A 19424-nucleotide genomic window follows, 5' to 3' on the forward strand; every position below is an offset into this window, starting at 1 on the left:
CCCTCCTGGGTATCAAAAGTGAACTCAAGCACAGAAAAAGCGCTCACAGAGCAAGTGGGATGGTTCTTGTGTCAGCAAGAATCTGGAGACCTCAGCACACAGGCACAGGACGGGATGGACATGGCACGTGCTCTGTTTGTCTAAGCAGCTCACTCAATCCTGTCAAAACCGACATAAATAGCATGAAACTTCAGGCACAGCTGAAAGAGACAATTAGTACAAAAAGGAGTTGCTCTGTTCCAGGGAAATATAAATTTATTCTGTGAGGGCACCTATGCCGCCAAGACATCTCCTCCTTAGGGACAGCAAAATCTGCCACAGAACAAAATGCTGCAAGTTTTGTTGTGCCGGATGAAGAAGAAGAAGGGATGATCAGCAATGAATTCTGGAATTCTCATTGCACAAAAATTCATGACCAGCCCAGTGACAGCAGCTGCTTCAGTGCCTTCTTCATTGACTTCCACGAAGGATTTGTGAATCACTTCAGAGAGCACCAGCTCATTACCAGGTGAGATTCCTGAAAAGTCTGCCTTCCCTGACTCAAATGCATCAGGCATTCCCATGCTTCTTAAAATAGGTTTCAGATCATAATCTTCTTCCAGTTTAAATCTGGGTAAATACACCTTCACCTCCGTAGATTTCATCATTTCAGGGCTGATCCAACCCATCAGCTTCTCATGTGTAAGTTCTCTTTCCAGCTGAAGAAAAATTCCAAATTTACTTAATTACAATGAGAATTGAGACCATATTACATAGCCAAAGTAGTGATTTCTGTGTGTTTATTCACATAGCACAAAACATGCATGGGGTTTTTCCCTTTGTTATGCATGAAGACTCTGGAGGTTTTCATTTCGTTTTTAATTGGGGAATAAATGACTCAAGAAGCCTTGGTAATAAACTCCTGGTCCAGAGTTCCAAAGAGCACAAACTCTCATGCTACCCTCAGCACAAAGGAGATCCTGCCCTTTCCTCTGAGCCTCTTGCCAGCCAGTGAGCCACACACCACCTGCCAGCTGCTCAGCACACAACACCTACAGGACAAGCCACAGCACTTCCAAAGAGCCCACCCAACATCCCCTCTCCACATTCCATCATCACCACACTGTGCCTTCCCCACAACCACAGCTGACCTCTGCCCCTGAGCAGGGCCAGCTCTGCTTCCACAGCCTCTGCCTAAGGGAGCAGCACACAGCCTGAGCAGCACTGACATGGCAGGGGCTGTCCCTTTGGGGACAGCCAGGAGAGGGACATTTCTGCTGGCCTGGAGCACCAGGGACACAATTGCGCTGGAACTCAACTGCACGTCTCTGTGCAATTCAGACTTTCTTCCCTGGAAGGATTCAGCCTCTCTTTGCACTCAGCTCAACTACTTACTCTTTCCAAGCCTGTGGAGCCATCCTGGATTGCATCAGGGAGCAGGATGATCATGCTCAGCTCATTTCCCACATAGGGCAGCTCCAGGATTTTGGTCTGCAAGTCTCCAATGTAGGTCATGTTAAAAGTTGCCTCCTTGAACATCATCTGCACAGGTTTGGTCTCGTTCTAGAAATCAAGAGATGCCAACAGTTAGTGCTGAGCTTCTCTGCTGCTCTCACACTACATAGCAGGCAGCAAATTACTCATGGCCTTTTAGGATTTGACCAAATGGAACTGATCACACACCACAGAGGGCAGCCCTACCACTGTCTTTTGGAGAGCATGAGGTGCATACAGTGCATGATATTCCACCACAACTCAAAAGCAGATTATTCATCAGCCCTATATTCTTTCGGTGATGCATCTTGATATCTGGTTCTAAGCTTGCACAGCTGCAGGGAACAGAAAATGCAACAGTGTCTCTGCATACTCCTGCCAGCTTTTTCAACACATTCCTATAGGAAGAGACCAAGGTGGCAGGAGCCTAGTCATTCCAGCAGTCTCTGAAATGCTGTTGGAGGTACTCTTGGGGTAAGCAGCAACATTCCCTTATTTAGAAGTTATATCAGCACTTTCAAATATTCCTGGATTCATTTCACCACTGCACACTGAGAGACAGTTTCCAGACAGGCAGGAGATCTTCCATTTTCCACAATGGCTGCTGCAAGCAGCTGAGTTAAGGAAGGCACATCACCAGAGTCTTGTTCGTGACTCCTGGAGGCCAACCCAGGGCTGCAAGGAATCCAGAGGGGCAGCCACGGCCTGCCCATGCCAGGGGCCAAGTCCTCCTCAGGAGCACTGATCTGCTTCTAATAACAAGGCTGCAGAGAACACAGGTCTTCAGAGGAAATTTGTTTTCCATTTCACATGGATTGGCTCAGGGGCAGGAATGCAGCAAGGAAGCTCTGACTGAAGAAGACTGAAATTTGCAAACTTTCACATCTCACTTTGTGCTATATCAGAAGTTCTAGTAATGATGTGAAAGTTGAGAGAAAGTCAGCAAAGAGAGACCTCCAGGGAAAGGGAGGGGGAATAAGGAATCTCACACAGCCTATGCAAGGGAACCCTGATTGAAAGATCTCATTTCTTCTTAAAGGTGATCATTTCAGACAACATCCACCTAACAGGGCACTGTCAGCATTTCAGCACATCATACCTTATTAATGTGGAATGGCCACTCTCTGGTACTCTGTTTGTTGAACTGCTCTTCCCAGTTGCCTTTGAAATAGATGGCATTCACCAACACAAGCCTGGTCAGGGAATTAAGAGTCCCCTCTGCCAACAGGTTCTGAATTTTACCTTTAAGACACAAAGAAAAAACATACATTAATTAAGAGGTTGACATGGATCTAATTATTCTCCAAGATAGTATCATATCTCCATTTGTTACACAACAGAGAAGAGAATCATGTACCAGGTACATCAACAGCTCACTATTTGAGTTGTTTGAATTCACAATCCTATATCCTGAGCTAGGTGTTTACCCACACAATGGCATCCATTAAACACAACTGAGCCCTGGGAAAAGCACTCACCTTCAGTCCTTTCCTCCACCCAGCCATTGATTTGTTTCCTGGAATCCTCCCAAGCATGCAGGAAGTCCATCTGTTCCAGGCCAGCATGGTAGGATTTCTGACTGGACTCTATAAATGACTAACAGGGACATTCACAACAGATTTTCAGCAAGAGATTTACTCTCCTTCAGACACAAGTGATTCTTGCATTCTCCAAGGAAATCTGCCAGCTTTCCTTCCCTGCTTCATACAGAGACATTAATGTTCAGGCTGACATGATCCTACTAGCAGTTATTCCACTTCTTTAAACAAATAATCAATATTGTTATGGCTTATGCACTGTACTACAAACTCCTACACTTCACAGACAAGGATGGTGGGGAGGGTGTTCTTGTTTTTATTTTCTGCTTCATGGAAATCACTTATAATTTTATAAATTACTTTAAGAGATTTCTGCTAAGGGATACATCAACCATTTGTCCCACAGCCAAAGAGATTAATGGATCACAGAACCCTCAAGAGAAAAGACTGATGGATTTTACCCTGCTTAGCATCACTTGTCCATGCAGAACACAAATAATTTAAAAAGAGGTTCTCTACAAGATTTACATACCAGGCTCTGGCAGAATCTATTACACTCTTCCATCTCATCACAGAAACATTGGAAATCAAACCCCAAAGCCTGCCTTGACGTCCAAAGGATAGAGGCACTAACTACATTATGCTAAGACATGCCACAAATTTAATGGCTACTTACTGGAAGAAACTCCAAGGTCTTTTCTCCATAGAGCCGGTTCGCAGTTCTCAGGATGTATTTGGTGTTTGGATCATTAATTTCAGAGAGAAGGGACTGATACCCATTGTGAGCATCCTGGGCATTCTTCAGACAAAGCACCTGCACAAAGACAGCATCTGCAGGGCTTGTACAAGTCATAAATTAGGGAACAGCAGAGTCAGCAGTCCTGATTTTCCTTCCCTCAAGGCAAGCGCTACAGCATCACAGAATGGCTCAGTCTGGAAGGGACCTGTGGGGACAATCTGCTACAAAGCCCTGCCCAAGCAAGGACAACTAGAGTTGGTAGCTTAGACTGTGTCCATGGACTTTGAGCATCTATAACTACAGCAACAGCACAGGTTTCCGAGAAAAATTTTATAAAGTACATGGAAACAAGATCTTAGTTTATACTCCTCTCCTACTTTGCAAAGGAAGCAAACATCCAAACCAAAAGGACTGGTCCTGCGTTTAATATTATTACATCCTGCATAAAACACAAGCCAATTGATAATTGCTACCTGAAGAACTTTTTAAAAAGAAATAAATCAAATTGCAGTTTCTAGTTTAAATATAGACAGTTCGATGTTTAATATATTTTTATATGCCTGGCTTCCTTTTCAGAACATGTATCATCTGGTAATAAACCCAAGCAAGGAAGGAAAAGAAAATAACTTATGTAGCCACCTACTGATCCATAAACACAATTCCAGGAACATTCTAATTACATATTAAAGAAGATCGCTCTTAAAAACCACAAAGAAAACTGCACACACAAAATCCAGAAACTTCTTCATTTGTTACTGAACAAAGCTCACACTAAAAAGTCAAAGAAAACAGGTTCTGTATACACACACACCCCAGAGGAAGAGCTCTGCTCTCTCACACCACAGTGACAATCACTGTTTAGCACAAGTGCATGTCACAGACTGGAAGACACATCTCTTCCTCAAATGATCCCATCAAATGCAATCCACCAAGTGTATTTTGACTTACCTTACTTATTTGGGCTTCTGTGCTACCTCTTGAACCCAGCAAAACCATGGACAAAGCAGAAGAAATACTAAATGGTGAAAAGAACACATTCTGCCCACTGTTCTTCTCACACAGCCTTCTTAACAGGTCCACAGCAAAAGTGCTGTTTGCTGCACAGAGGCTTTCCATGCTTCCAAGCCTGGGACATCAAACACAGAATGATTCAAATTTATTAGAATACAAATCAGTTATTTCTACCTTCTACGCTTCCCAGCATAAACTAGGCAGCAAAGGCTGGAAATTTCTCAGCTCACGGGAGACTGATTTGGTGCCACAAGCACCTGAAAATTTAAACTACAGATTAGAGTTAATTTACAAATTTAGAGGCTACTTCTAAATTTCAATCCCATACCCACACTTTTTATGACTTCTTTTGTGGTGGTCAGGCTCAACAGCATTTTCATCAGGACATACAGAAGGAAGTTTCTCGAGACTACACATAGCAAATAATTTCCATTTATTGGACCACCAGAGCCAAAGTTAGACATCAGAACAGCAGAATTACCAACTCTTACCTTCCCTAAGTCTGCAGACCTTCAGTGGTAGCTGCAGCTTGCTCTTGGGTATGCACGCTGGGTTTTAAACCTGCCAGCCAGGCTGGGAGAAGTCAGCAGAAGGACTTTGCCTAAAAGCAAGAAAACTTGCAAGAATTTCATTGTCACTAAAATATTCTTTACCGAAAAATAAGAAAAAAATCCCCACAAACAAACCGAAAAAAAGCACAAGAAGAAATCCCAAACAAACTGAAATCTCCAACCATACTAAGTAAATATAAATCACAATAAAACAGGATATTTGCTCTGCACATTACCAACAACTTCGCTTATCGCTCCAAGTTTGTGGCACTACATATAAAAGAAAAATTCATTGCATTATAACTGGAAATTGGAACGATTCGTGCTGGCAAATCCACGTTTAAGCTCTTCTGACTGACACACCCCGCATCCCCACACATTTCACTCACACAGCAGCTCTCCCCACACTTCTTGAAGCAGAACTGGCAGATTTGCTGCTTCCTTTTATACCCGCCCAACTGGGGGGAGGAGTTTTCATCAGAATTTGGGGATTTCCTTCACTGCCCTCCCACAGCAATTCCTGATATCGCTGCCAGCTCTCTCCGGCAAACACGCAATCGGCACGGCAGCCCTGCAATGGTCTTTTAGCAAGCTCTGTGCTAAAAAAACCACCGGCACCTCCCGAGCCAACAGCTAAAGCAATGCCCCGGTGGCGCTTTCGCTTTCCTTCCCCTTCCCTGCACCGCCCGTGCGAGCCCCGCAGCCCTCGCAGCCCGAGAAGCGCCGCGCTTTCGGCAGCCCAGCAAACATCGCCGCCTGTGCCCCGACACCGCCCCGTTCCCGCAGGATGCCCCGCGGGCGGGGACAGCGCGGAGCTGCCCCGGGCCCCGCCCGCCCCGCGCAGCCCCAGCGCGGCCGAGGCCGCTGCGCCGCGTCCCTGCCCCTGCCCGGCCCGCGACAGCCGCGAGAGGAGACAGCGCCCGCCGGGCCGGGCCGGGCCGGGCACAGCGAACCCCGCCGGGCCTGCCGGGAGCGCCTCTGTCACAGACAGCCCGACACGGACGTGCATCGTGTGCAACCGAAAAAGGACAAACAGACCCGTGCAGAGCTTACACTTCTTTTATTGTGCCAGCAACAGGACCCACAACATACATCCCCGTGTAAGGAAAGCGGTTACATCTCTGTCTTTGGTATTATACAGGGAAACTATGGGGTCTCAGAGAATATTAGTAGGATAAACATAAAACAGTAGCACAAAAAAAAATATTTTGAAATTAAAACTTTCTCCTTCAAATAGTCCATAGGCACCATGTGCCCTTTTATTCCACTCTTTTTTAAAGGACCAGAACCAGGGGACAGGGAATAAACCCAAGTGTCCTGGAGTGAAGAAATAAAAGTACTCGCCCCAAATACCACCCAGGACAGCTCTGATAACAGCACACTTTCAATCCCACTCGTGCCTAAGTGCGGCTCCAGGTGTTAGCCAAAAGCCCCCATCTATGCAGGATGTTCAGCAATACCTGGAACAGGCTGCCAAAAACTCCTTTCAGCTCCAGGCAATGTATCAAGGCACTCACTCAATGCAGGAGACTGGAAGGTAAAGGGAAAGGGCAGCTACAAATGTGCTCCAGCCTTGTCACAAGCAAAGGTAACAATCCCATGGGCTCTCACTGCCTGACTCTGCCTGCTGGACACCACAAGTGAACTCAAGCACAGAAAAAGCGCTCACAGAGCAAGTGGGATGGTTCTTGTGTCAGCAAGAACCTGGAGACCTCAGCACACAGGCACAGGAGGGGTTGGACATGGCACGTGCTCTGTTTTCCTAAGCAGATCTGTTATTCCTGCCAAACCTAAGATGAAAACTAGAGAAGAAGTGCTGGCACAGCTGAAAGAAAAAATTGCTGCAGAATGAGCACCAATTAGTGCAGAATGAGCACCAATTCCCAATCTAGGGAAATATAAATTTATTGTCTGAAGGCACCTATAACGCCAAGACATCTCCTCCTTAGGGACAGCAAAATCTGCCACAGAACAAAATGCTGCAAGTTTTGTTGTGCCGGATGAAGAAGAGGAAGGGATGATCAGCAGTAAATTCTGGAATGGACATTATTATTTCAGAGCCCTCACAGAATAGCATAGCTGTGGCAGCAGCTGCTTCAGTGCCATCTTCATTGACTTCCACAAAGGATTTGTGAACAACTTTAGAGAGCACCAGCTCATTACGAGGAGAGATGACAGGTGACATTCCTGAAAAGTCTGCCTTCCCTGACTCAAATGCATCAGGCATTCCCATGCTTCTTAAAATAGGTTTCAGATCATAACCTTCTTCCAGTTTAAATCTGGGTAAATACACCTTCACCTCTGTAGATTTCATCATTTCGGGACTGATCCAACCCATCAGCTTCTCAAGTGTAAGTTCTCTTTCCAGCTGAAGAAAAATTCCAAATTTACTTAATTACAATGAGAATTGAGACCATATCACATAGCCAAAGTAGTGATTTCTGTGTGTTTATTCACATAGCGCGTAACATGCATCTTTCTTTTCCTGTGGATTAAGCATGAAGACTGGGGGTTTTCATTTCGTTTTTAATTGGGGAATAAATGACTCAAGAAGCCTTGGTAATAAACTCCTGGTCCAGAGTTCCAAAGAGCCCAAACTCTCATGCTACCCTCAGCACAAAGGAGATCCTGCCCTTTCCTCTGAGCCTCTTGCCAGCCAGTGAGCCACACACCACCTGCCAGCTGCTCAGCACACAACACCTACAGGACAAGCCACAGCATTCCAAAGAGCCCACCCAACATCCCCTCTCCACATTCCATCATCACCACACTGTGCCTTCCCCACAACCACAGCTGACCTCTGCCCCTGAGCAGGGCCAGCTCTGCTTCCAGAGCCTCTGCCCAAGGGAGCAGCACACAGCCCGAGCAGCACTGACATGGCAGGGGCTGTCCCTTTGGGGACAGCCAGGAGAGGGACATTTCTGCTGGCCTGGAGCACCAGGGACACAATTGCGCTGGAACTCAACTGCAGGTCTCTGTGCAATTCAGACTTTCTTCCCTGGAAGGATTCAGCCTCTCTTTGCACTCAGCTCAACTACTTACTCTTTCCAAGCCTGTGGAGCCATCCTGGATTGCATCAGGGAGCAGAATGATCATGCTCAGCTCATTTCCCACATAGGGCAGCTCCAGGATTTTGGTCTGCAAGTCTCCAATGTAGGTCATGTTAAAATTTGCCTCCTTGAACATCATCTGCACAGGTTTGGTCTCGTTCTAGAAATCAAGAGATGCCAACAGTTAGTGCTGAGCTTCTCTGCTGGTCTCACACTACAAAGCAGGCAGCCAGTCACTCATGGCCTTTTAGGATTTTTGGAGAGCATGAGGTGCATACAGTGCATGATATTCCACCACAACTCAAAAGCAGATTATTCATCAGCCCTATATCCTTTTGGTGATGCATCTTGAAAGCTGGTTCTAAGCTTGCACAGCTGCAGGGAATACAAAATGCAACAGTGTTTCTGGATTCTCCTGCCAGCTTTTTCAACACATTCCAGCAGGGAGAGACCAAGGTGGCAGGAGCCTAGTCATTCCAACAGTCTCTGAAATGCTGTTGGAGGTACTCTTGGTGTAAGCAGCAACATTCCCTTCTTTAGAAGTTATATCAGCACTTTCAAATATTCCTGGATTCATTTCACCACTGCAGGGAGGGACAGTTTCCAGACAGGCAGGAGATCTTCCATTTTCCACAATGGCTGCTTCAAGCAGCTGAGTTAAGCAAGGCACATCACCAGGTCTTGTTTGTGACTCCTGGAGGCCAACCCAGGGCTGCAAGGAATCCTGAGGGGCAGCCACGGCCTGCCCATGCCAGGGGCCAAGTCCTCCTCAGGAGCAATTCTAAAAAGAAGACTGCAGAGCAGGTCTTCAAAGTAAATTTGTTTTCCATTTCACATGGATTGGCTCAGGGGCAGGAATGTAGCAAGGAAGCTCTGACTGAAGAAGACTGAAATTCACAAACTTTCACATCTCACTTTGTGCTATATCACAAGTTCTAGCAATGATGTGAAAGTTCAGAGAAACTCAGCAAAGAGAGACCTCCAGGGAAAGGGAGGGGGAATAAGGAATCTCACACAGCCTATCCAAGGGAACCGTGATTGAAAGATGTCATTTCTTCTTAAATGTGGTCTTTTCAGACAACATCCACCTAACAGGGCATTGTCAGCATTTTAGCCCATCATACCTTATTAATGTGGAATGGCCACTCTCTGGTACTCTGTTTGTTGAACTGCTCTTCCCAGTTGCCTTTGAAATAGATGGCATTCACCAACACAAGCCTGGTCAGGGTATCCAGAATCCCCTCTGCCAACAGGTTCTGAATTTTACCTGTAAGACACAAAGAAAAAAACACACATTAATTAAAAGGTTGACATGGATCTAATTATTCTCCAAGATAGTATCATGTCTCCATTTTATACACATCAGAGAAGAGAATCATGTACCAGGTACATCAACAGCTCACTATTTGAGTTGTTTGAATTCACAATCCTATATCCTGAACTAGGTGTTTACCCATACAATGGCATCCATTAAACACAACTTGGAAAAGCACTCACCTTCAGTCCTTTCCTCCACCCAGACATTGATTTGTTTCCTGGAATCCTCCCAAGCATGCAGGAAGTCCATCTGTTCCAGGCCAGCATGGTAGGATTTCTGACTGGACTCTATAAATGACTAACAGGGACATTCACAACAGATTTTCAGCAAGAGATTTACTCTCCTTCAGACACAAGTGATTCTTGTATACTCCAAGGAAATCAGCCAGCTTTCCTTCCCCAGCTTCACTTAGCTTAAACTTCTCACTGAGAGGTTCCTTCTAGGATCTATACCACTTCTTTGAATTAGGAAATTTTATTAAATGGCTCATTCACCGCAGTACGGTTATTTTTTTTCCCCTGTATCTATTTTATGATTCAGGTACATAAGATTTAATAAGTTGGTTTATCAGAGTTTTGCTAGAAGATACATCAACCATTTGTCCCACAGCCAAATAGAGGAATGGATCGCAGAAGCCTCAAGTGTAGACACTGATGGACTTTACCCTGCTTTGCCATATTCAGAGCACGTGTTATTTAAAGGAGATTCTCCACCAAGTTCAGACTCTGGCAGAATCTATTGCACCCCTGCATCTCAGCACAGAAACACTGGAAATCAAACCCCAAAGCCTGCCTTGACCTCCAGAGGATAGAGGCACTAACTACATTTTGCTAAGACATGCCACAAATTTAATGGCTACTTACTGGAAGAAACTCAAAGGTCTTTTCTCCATAGAGGCGGTTCGCAGTTCTCAGGATGTATTTGGTGTTTGGATCATTAATTTCAGAGAGAAGGGACTGATACCCACTGTGAGCATCCTGGGCATTCTTCAGACAAAGCACCTGCACAAAGACAGCATCTGCAGGGCTTGTACAAGTCATAAATTGGGGAGCAGCAGAATCGGGAGCCCTGATTTTCCTTCCCTCAAGGCAAGCGCTACAGGATCACAGAATGGCTCAGTCTGGAAGGGACCTGTGGGGACAATCTGCTACAAAGCCCTGCCCAAGCTGGGACACCTAGAGCTGGAAGCTCAGAATGTGTCCAGATGGATTTGGAGTATCTAAAACTATAGCAACAGCACAGGTTTCCCAGAAATTTTTATAAAGTACATGGAAACATGATATGAGATTATACTTCACTCCCACTTTCTAAAGGAAGCAAACATCCAAACCAACAGGACTGGTCCTGCATTTAATATTGTTACATCCTACATAAAACACAAGCCAAGAGATAATTGCTACCTGAGCTATTTTTAAAAAGGAATAAATCAAGTTGCAGTTACCAGTCTGAAATGTAGACTGTGGGATTTTAAAAATATTTGATTGTTCCTGGCTTCATTTTCAGAAAGTGTATCATATGATAATAAGCCCAAGAGAGCAAGGATAAGAAAATAATTTATGTAGCCACCTATTGGTCAATAAACACAATTCCCAGTACATTCTAATTACATTTTAAAGAACATCAGTCTGAAATATGACAGAAGAAACTCGCCCATATTAAATCCAGAAACCTCTTTATTACGTACTTAACAAAGCTCACAGGAAAAGCCCAAAGAAAACGGGTCCACACACCCCACAGGAAGAGCTCTGCTCTCTCACACCACAGTGACAATCACTGTTTAGCACAAGTGCATGTCACAGACTGGAAGACACATCTCTTCCTCAAATGATCCCATCAAATGCAATCCAATCACTTTATTTTGACCTACCTTACGAATCTGAGCTTCAGTGCTACCTCTTGAACCCAGCAAAACCATGGACAAAGCAGAAGAAATACTAAATGGTGAAAAGAACACATTCTGCCCACTGTTCTTCTCACACAGCCTTCTTAACAGGTCCACAGCAAAAGCTGTGTTTGCTGCACAGAGGCTTTCCATGCTTCCAAGCCTGGGACATCAAACACAGAACGAGAACTATTCAAATTTATTTAAATACAAATTAGTTATTTCTACCTTCTACACTCCCACCATAAACTAGGCAGCAAAGGCTGGAAAATTATCAGCTCACTGGAGACTGATTTGGCACCACAAGGACCTGAAATTGCATACTACAGACTTGAATTACTTTATCAGTTTAGCACCTTCTTCTAAATTTCAATCCCACACCTACACAGGGTGACATCTTTTGAGGCGATCAGGCACAACAGCTTTTTGGTCAGGACATACAGAAAGAAGGTTCTCTTGACTTCACATAGCAAATAATTTCCATTTATTGCAGAACCAGTGTCAAAATAGGAATTCAGACCAGCAGAATTACCAACTCTTACCTTCTCAAAGTCTGCAGACTTTCAGTGGTACCTGCAGCTTGCTTCTAGTGGGCACGCTGGGTTTAAAACCTGCTAGCCAGGCTGGGAGAAGTCAGCAGAAGGACTTTCCCTAAAAGCAAGAGAACGAGCAAGATTTTCATTGTCACTAAAACATTCTTATACTTAAAAAAAAACCCAAAAAAAACAAAAAAAAAACCAACCAACCAACCAACCAAACAAACAAAAAAAAAACCCCACCATATCAGATGGAAAAGAACCAGAATAGGAACCCCAAAAAAACTAAAATCCCTAACCATACCAAGCATACATCAGTCACATTATAATACGATATTTGCTCCACACATTACCAACAACTTCACTTACCACACCAAGTCTATGGCCCTACATATAAAAGAAAAATTCATTGCATTATAACTGGAAATTGGAAGGATTTGTGCCGGCAAAGCCACGTTTAAGCTCTTCTGACTGACACACCCCGCAGTCCCACACATTTCACTCACACAGCAGCTCTCCCCACACTTCTTGAAGCAGAACTGGCACATTTGCTGCTTCCTTTTATACCCGCCCAACTGGGGGGAGGAGTTTTCATCAAAATTTGGGGATTTCCTTCACTGCCCTCCCACAGCAATTCCTGATATCGCTGCCAGCTCTCTCCGGCAAACACGCAATCGGCACGGCAGCTCTGCAATGGTCTTTTAGCAAGCTCTGTGCTAAAAAAACCACCGGCACCTCCCGAGCCAACAGCTAAAGCAATGCCCCGGTGGCGCTTTCGCTTTCACTTCCCCTTCCCTGCACCGCCCGTGCGAGCCCCGCAGCCCTCGCAGCCCGAGAAGCGCCGCGCTTTCGGCAGCCCAGCAAACATCGCCGCCTCTGCCCCGACACCGCCCCGTTCCCGCAGGATGCCCCGCGGGCGGGGACAGCGCGGAGCTGCCCCGGGCCCCGCCCGCCCCGCGCAGCCCCAGCGCGGCCGAGGCCGCTGCGCCGCGTCCCTGCCCCTGCCCGGCCCGCGACAGCCGCGAGAGGAGACAGCGCCCGCCGGGCCGGGCCGGGCCGGGCACAGCGAACCCCGCCGGGCCTGCCGGGAGCGCCTCTGTCACAGACAGCCCGACACGGACGTGCATCGTGTGCAACCGAAAAAGGACAAACAGACCCGTGCAGAGCTTACACTTCTTTTATTGTGCCAGCAACAGGACCCACAACATACAACCCCGTGGAAGGAAAGCGGTTACATCTCTGTCTTTGGTGTTATACAGGTAAACTATGGTGTCTCAGAGAATATTAGTAGGATAAACATAGAACAGTAGCAAAAAAAAAAAAAAAATTTTGCAATTAAGACTTTCTCCTTCAAATAGTCCATAGGCACCATCTGCCCTTTTATTTCATTCTTTGTTAAAGGACCAGAACCATTGGACAGGGAATAAACCCAAGTGTCCTGGAGTGATGTAAAAAAGGTATTCGCCTCAAATACCACCCAGGACAGCTCTGATAACAGCACACTTTCAATCCCACTCGTGCCTAAGTGCGGCTCCAGGTGTTAGCCAAAAGCCCCCATCTATGCAGGATGTTCAGCAATACCTGGAACAGGCTGCCAAAAACTCCTTTCACCTCCAGGCAATGTATCAAGGCACTCAATGCAGGAGACTGGAAGGTAAAAGGCAAGGGCAGCTACAAATGTGCTCCAGCCTTGTCACAAGCAAAAGTAACAATCCCATGGGCTCTCACTGCCTGACTCGGCCTGCTGGACACCACAAGTGAACTCAAGCACAGAAAAAGCGCTCACAGAGCAAGTGGGATGGTTCTTGTGTCAGCAAGAACCTGGAGACCTCAAGCACACAGGCACAGGAGTGGGTGGACATGGCACGTGCTCTGTTTGTCTAAGCAGATCTGTTATTCCTGCCAAGCCTAAGATCCAGACTACAGAAGAAAATCAGGCACAGCTGAAAGAAACAATTAGTGCAGAATGAGTCACCTTGTTCTAGGGAAATATAAATTTATTGTCTGAAGGCACCTATGCTGCCAAGACATCTCCACTTTAGGGACAGCAAAATCTGCCACAGAACAAAATGCTGCAAGTTTTGTTGTGCCGGATGAAGAAGAGGAAGGGATGATCAGCAGTAAATTTTAAAGATCTTTTTGCACCTAATGTAATTCTTACTACAGCTGTGGCAGCAGCTGCTTCAGTGCCTTCTTCATCGACTACCACAAAGGATTTGTGAACCACTTCAGAGAGCACCAGCTCATTACCAGGAGAGATGACAAGTGACATTCCTGAAAAGTCTGCCTTCCCTGACTCAAATGCATCAGGCATTCCCATTCTTCTTAAAATAGGTTTCAGATCATAATTTTCTTCCAGTTTAAATTTGGGTAAATACACCTCCACCTCTGTAGATTTCATCATTTCGGGACTGATCCAACCCATCAGCTTCTCATGTGTAAGTTCTCTTTCCAGCTGAAGAAAAATTCCAAATTTACTTAATTACAGTGAGAACAGAGTCAATATTACATAGCCAAAGTAGGGATTTCTGTGTCTTTATTCACACAGCACATAACATGAATGGGGTTTTTCCCTTTGTTATGCATGAAGACTCTGGAGGTTTTCATTTCGTTTTTAATTGGGGAATAAATGACTCAAGAAGCCTTGGTAATAAACTCCTGGTCCAGAGTTCCAAAGAGCCCAAACTCGTATCCTACCCTCAGCACAAAGGAGATCCTGCCCTTTCCTCTGAGCCTCCTGCCAGCCAGTGAGCCACACACCACCTGCCAGCTGCTCAGCACACAACACCTACAGGACAAGCCACAGCACTTCCAAAGAGCCCACCCAACATCCCCTCTCCACATTCCATCATCACCACACTGTGCCTTCCCCACAACCACAGCTGACCTCTGCCCCTGAGCAGGGCCAGCTCTGCTTCCACAGCCTCTGCCCAAGGGAGCAGCACACAGCCTGAGCAGCACTGACATGGCAGGGGCTGTCCCTTTGGGGACAGCCAGGAGAGGGACATTTCTGCTGGCCTGGAGCACCAGGGACACAATTGCGCTGGAACTCAACTGCACGTCTCTGTGCAATTCAGACTTTCTTCCCTGGAAGGATTCAGCCTCTCTTTGCACTCAGCTCAACTACTTACTCTTTCCAAGCCTGTGGAGCCATCCTGGATTGCATCAGGGAGCAGGATGATCATGCTCAGTTCTTTTCCCACATAGGGCAGCTCCAGGATTTTGGTCTGCAAGTCCCCAGCGTAGGTCCATTTAAAAGTTGCTTCCTTGAACATCATCTGCACAGGTTTGGTCTCTTTCTAGAAATCAAGAGATGCCAACAGTTAGTGCTGAGCTTCTCTGCTGCTCTCACACTACATAGCAGGCAGCAAGTCACTCATGGCCTTTTAGGATTTGACCAAAGGGAACTGATCACACACCACAGAGGGCAGCCCTATCACTGCCTTTTGGAGAGCATGAGGTGCATACAGTGCATGATATTCCACCACAACTCAAAAGCAGATTATTCATCAGCCCTATATCCTTTTGGTGATGCATCTTGAAAGCTGGTTCTAAGCTTGCACAGCTGCAGGGAATAGAAAATGCAACACTGTTTCTGGATTCTCCTGCCAGCTTTTTCAACACATTCCTATAGGAAGAGACCAAGGTGGCAGCAGCCTAGTCATTCCAGCAGTCTCTGAAATGCTGTTGGAGGTACTCTTGGGGTAAGCAGCAACATTCCCTTATTTAGAAGTTATATCAGCACATTCAAATTTTCCTGGATTTATTTCACCACTGCAGGGAGGGACAGTTTCCAGACAGGCAGGAGATCTTCCATTTTCCACAATGGCTGCTTCAAGCAGCTGAGTTAAGCAAGGCACATCACCAGGTCTTGTTCGTGACTCCTGGAGGCCAACCCAGGGCTGCAAGGAATCCTGAGGGGCAGCCACGGCCTGTCCATGCCAGGGGCCAAGTCCTCCTCAGGAGCAATTCTAAAAAGAAGACTGCAGAGCAGGTCTTCAGAGGAAATTTGTTTTCCATTTCACATGGATTGGCTCAGGGGCAGAAATGCAGCAAGGAAGCTCTGACTGAAGAAGACTGAAATTCGCAAACTTTCACATCTCACTTTGTGCTATATCAGAAGTTCTAGTAATGATGTGAAAGTTCAGAGAAACTCAGCAAAGAGAGACCTCCAGGAAAAGGGAGGGGGAATAAGGAATCTCACACAGCCTATGCAATGGAACCCTGATTGAAAGATCTCATTTCTTCTTAAAGGTGATCATTTCAGACAACATCCACCTAACAGGGCATTGTCAGCATTTTAGCCCATCATACCTTATTAATGTGGAATGGCCTTTCTGTGGTACTTGCTTTGTTGAACTGCTTTTCCCAGTTGCCTTTGAAATAGATGGCATTCACCAACACAAGCGTGGTCAGGGAATTAAGAGTCCCCTCTGCCAACAGGTTCTGAATTTTGCCTTTAAGACACAAAGAAAAAAACACACATTAATTAAAAGGTTGACATGGATCTAATTATTCTCCAAGATAGTATCATGTCTCCATTTGTTACACAACAGAGAAGAGAATCATGTACCAGGTACATCAACAGCTCACTATTTGAGTAGTGTAAATTCACAATCCTATATCCTGAACTAGGTGTTTACCCACACAATGGCATCCATTAAACACAACTTGGAAAAGCACTCACCTTCAGTCCTTTCCTCCACCCAGACATTGATTTGTTTCCTGGAATCCTCCCAAGCATGCAGGAAGTCCATCTGTTCCAGGCCAGCATGGTAGGATTTCTGACTGGACTCTATAAATGACTAACAGGGACATTCACAACAGATTTTCAGCAAGAGATTTACTCCCCTTCAGACACAAGTGATTCTTGCATACTCCAAGGAAATCAGCCAGCTTTCCTTCCCTAGCTTCATTTAGCTTAAACTTCTCACTGACAAGCTCCTTCGAGGATCTATACCACTTCTTTGAATTAGGAAATTTTATTGAATGGCTCATTCACTGTAGTACGGTTATTTTTTTTCCCTGTATGTATTTTATGCTTCAGGTACATATGATTTTATAAGTTGGTTTATCAGAGTTTTGCTAGAAGATACATCAACCATTTGTCCCACAGCCAAAGAGAGGAATGCATCGCAGAAGCCTCATGTGTAGACACTGATGGATTTTACCCTGCTTTGCCATATTCAGAGCACGTGTTATTTAAAGGAGATAATCCACCAAGTTCAGACTCTGGCAGAATCTATTGCACTCCTGCATCTCAGCACAGAAACATTGGAAATCAAACCCCAAAGCCTGCCTTGACCTCCAGAGGATAGAGGCACTAACTACATTTTGCTAAGACATGCCACAAATTTAATGGCTACTTACTGGAAGAAACTCCAATGTCTTTTCTCCATAGAGCCGGTTCGCAGTTCTCAGGATGTATTTGGTGTTTGGATCATTAATTTCAGAGAGAAGGGACTGATACCCATTGTGAGCATCCTGGGCATTCTTCAGACAAAGCACCTGCACAAAGACAGCATCTGCAGGGCTTGTACAAGTCATAAATTGGGGAGCAGCAGAATCGGGAGCCCTGATTTTCCTTCCCTCAAGGCAAGCGCTACAGGATCACAGAATGGCTCAGTCTGGAAGGGACCTGTGGGGACAATCTGCTACAAAGCCCTGCCCAAGCAGGGACACCTAGAGCTGGAAGCTCAGAATGTGTCCAGATGGATTTGGAGTATCTAAATCTATAGCAACAACATAGATTTCCCAGATATTTTTATAAAGTACATGGAAACATGATATGAGTTTACACTCCTCTCCTACTTTGCAATGGAAGCAAACATCCAAACCAACAGGTTCTGTACTTAATATTGTCACTTTCTACATAACAGACAAGTCAAGAGATATTTGCTACCTGAAGAACTTTTTAAAAAGAAATAAATCAAGATGCAGTTACCAGTCTGAAATATAGACTGTGGGATATTGTAAATATTTTATTGTGCTTGGCTCCATTTTCAGAATGTGTATCACATGATAATAAGCCCAAGCAAGCAAGGAAAAAAAATTATGTAGCCACCTCTGGATCAAGTAAAAAAAACTCCAGGTACATTTTAATTACATATTAAAGAACATCAGTCTCAAACATGACAGAAAAAACTCACTCAAATCCAGAAACTTCTTCATTATGTACTTAACATTGCTCACATAAAAAAACCAAAGAAAACAGGTCCTGTTTACACAAACACCCCAGAGGAAGAGCTCTGCTCTCTCACACCACAGTGACAATCACTGTTTAGCACAAGTGCATGTCACAGACTGGAAGACACATCTCTTCCTCAAATGATCCCATCAAATGCAATCTAGTGACTTTATTTTGACCTACCTTACGAATCTGGGCTTCTGTGCTACCTCTTGAACCCAGCAAAACCATGGACAAAGCAGAAGAAATACTAAATGGTGAAAAGAACACATTCTGCCCACTGTTCTTCTCACACAGCCTTCTTAACAGGTCCACAGCAAAAGCTGTGTTTGCTGCACAGAGGCTTTCCATGCTTCCAAGCCTGGGACATCAAACACAGAATGATTCAAATTTATTTGAATACAAATCAGTTATTTGTTATTTGTATACCTTCTACACTTCCCAGCATAAACTAGGCAGCAAAGGCTGGAAATTTCTCAGCTCACTGGAGACTGATTTTGTTCCACAAGCACCTGAGATCCCATACCACACATTTGAATTATTTTACCAGTTTAGTGTCTGCTTCTAAATTTCAATCCCATACCTACACAGTGTGACTCCTTTTGACGTGATCAGGCACAACAGCATTTTCTGCAGGACTTCCTGAAAGAAGTTCCTCTTGACTTCACAGAGAAAATAATTTCCTTTCATTGGGCCCCCAGAGCCAAAGTTCGACATCAGACCAGCAGAATTACCAACTCTTACCTTCTCTAAGTCTGCAGACCTTCAGTGGTATCTGCAGCTTGCTTCTACGTGTGCACAGAGAGATTTAAATCTGCCAACCAGGCTGGCAGGAGTCAGCAGAGGGACTTTGCCTAAAAGCAATAGAACGAGCAAGAATTTGTCACAAAAACATTCTTTACCGAAAAATAAGAAACAGAAGCCCCACAACAATCAGACTGAAAAGAACCAGAATAGGAACCCCAAAAGAACCAAAATCCTCCACCAAGCATATCTGAATGACAATACAATAGGATACTTCTTCCCCTACAACTGTTCTTATCACTCTATGGATATGTTAACGAACTATATATAAAATGAAAATTCTTTGCATTATAGCTGGAAATTGGAACGATTTGTGCCGGCAAATTCACGTTTAA

General features: G+C 45.1%; 3 protein-coding genes across 3 annotated transcripts; all 3 read right to left on the minus strand.

Moving 5' to 3' along the window:
- Positions 1-266: 266 nt before the first annotated feature.
- LOC131093346 (serpin B6-like) lies at positions 267-5972 on the minus strand. The gene is made up of 7 exons (XM_058040527.1): positions 5253-5972; positions 4699-4876; positions 3688-3825; positions 2952-3069; positions 2573-2715; positions 1375-1542; positions 267-698 (listed from the first exon to the last, which is right to left on the minus strand). The coding sequence occupies exons 2-7, from the start codon at positions 4864-4866 to the stop codon at positions 297-299; spliced, it is 1137 nt and encodes a 378-aa protein (XP_057896510.1). The 5' UTR covers positions 4867-4876; positions 5253-5972; the 3' UTR covers positions 267-296.
- A 559-nt stretch (positions 5973-6531) lies between these two features.
- On the minus strand, positions 6532-12140 carry LOC131093262 (serpin B6-like). Its single transcript, XM_058040437.1, has 7 exons — positions 12105-12140; positions 11548-11725; positions 10544-10681; positions 9860-9977; positions 9487-9629; positions 8355-8522; positions 6532-7680 (listed from the first exon to the last, which is right to left on the minus strand). Exons 2-7 carry the CDS (start codon positions 11713-11715, stop codon positions 7258-7260), a joined length of 1158 nt encoding a protein of 385 aa, XP_057896420.1. The 5' UTR covers positions 11716-11725; positions 12105-12140; the 3' UTR covers positions 6532-7257.
- A 1357-nt stretch (positions 12141-13497) lies between these two features.
- Positions 13498-18636, minus strand: LOC131093436 (serpin B6-like). Its single transcript, XM_058040628.1, has 6 exons — positions 18469-18636; positions 17469-17606; positions 16786-16903; positions 16413-16555; positions 15230-15397; positions 13498-14553 (listed from the first exon to the last, which is right to left on the minus strand). The coding sequence occupies exons 1-6, from the start codon at positions 18634-18636 to the stop codon at positions 14137-14139; spliced, it is 1152 nt and encodes a 383-aa protein (XP_057896611.1). The 3' UTR covers positions 13498-14136.
- Between the last annotated feature and the right edge of the window lie 788 nt (positions 18637-19424).

This window comes from Melospiza georgiana, chromosome 1 (assembly GCF_028018845.1).
Source record: "Melospiza georgiana isolate bMelGeo1 chromosome 1, bMelGeo1.pri, whole genome shotgun sequence".
NCBI lineage: Eukaryota > Metazoa > Chordata > Aves > Passeriformes > Passerellidae > Melospiza > Melospiza georgiana.

What these genes read in the sequence shown, in the direction of transcription:
- LOC131093346 (XM_058040527.1), bottom strand. Translation starts at nt 4,866, where the DNA reads ATGGAAAGCCTCTGTGCAGCAAACAGCACTTTTGCTGTGGACCTGTTA. An exon ending in CAGAAGCCCAAATAAGTAAG is followed by an intron (nt 3,826 to 4,698) that starts GTAAGTCAAAAT and finishes GTCTTTGTGCAG; the next exon opens with GTGCTTTGTCTGAAGAATGC. An exon ending in AGACCTTGGAGTTTCTTCCA is followed by an intron (nt 3,070 to 3,687) that starts GTAAGTAGCCAT and finishes TGTCCCTGTTAG; the next exon opens with TCATTTATAGAGTCCAGTCA.
- LOC131093436 (XM_058040628.1), bottom strand. Translation starts at nt 18,636, where the DNA reads ATGGAAAGCCTCTGTGCAGCAAACACAGCTTTTGCTGTGGACCTGTTA. An exon ending in CAGAAGCCCAGATTCGTAAG is followed by an intron (nt 17,607 to 18,468) that starts GTAGGTCAAAAT and finishes GTCTTTGTGCAG; the next exon opens with GTGCTTTGTCTGAAGAATGC. An exon ending in GGTGGAGGAAAGGACTGAAG is followed by an intron (nt 16,556 to 16,785) that starts GTGAGTGCTTTT and finishes TGTGTCTTAAAG; the next exon opens with GCAAAATTCAGAACCTGTTG.
- LOC131093262 (XM_058040437.1), bottom strand. Translation starts at nt 11,715, where the DNA reads ATGGAAAGCCTCTGTGCAGCAAACACAGCTTTTGCTGTGGACCTGTTA. An exon ending in CTGAAGCTCAGATTCGTAAG is followed by an intron (nt 10,682 to 11,547) that starts GTAGGTCAAAAT and finishes GTCTTTGTGCAG; the next exon opens with GTGCTTTGTCTGAAGAATGC. An exon ending in AGACCTTTGAGTTTCTTCCA is followed by an intron (nt 9,978 to 10,543) that starts GTAAGTAGCCAT and finishes TGTCCCTGTTAG; the next exon opens with TCATTTATAGAGTCCAGTCA.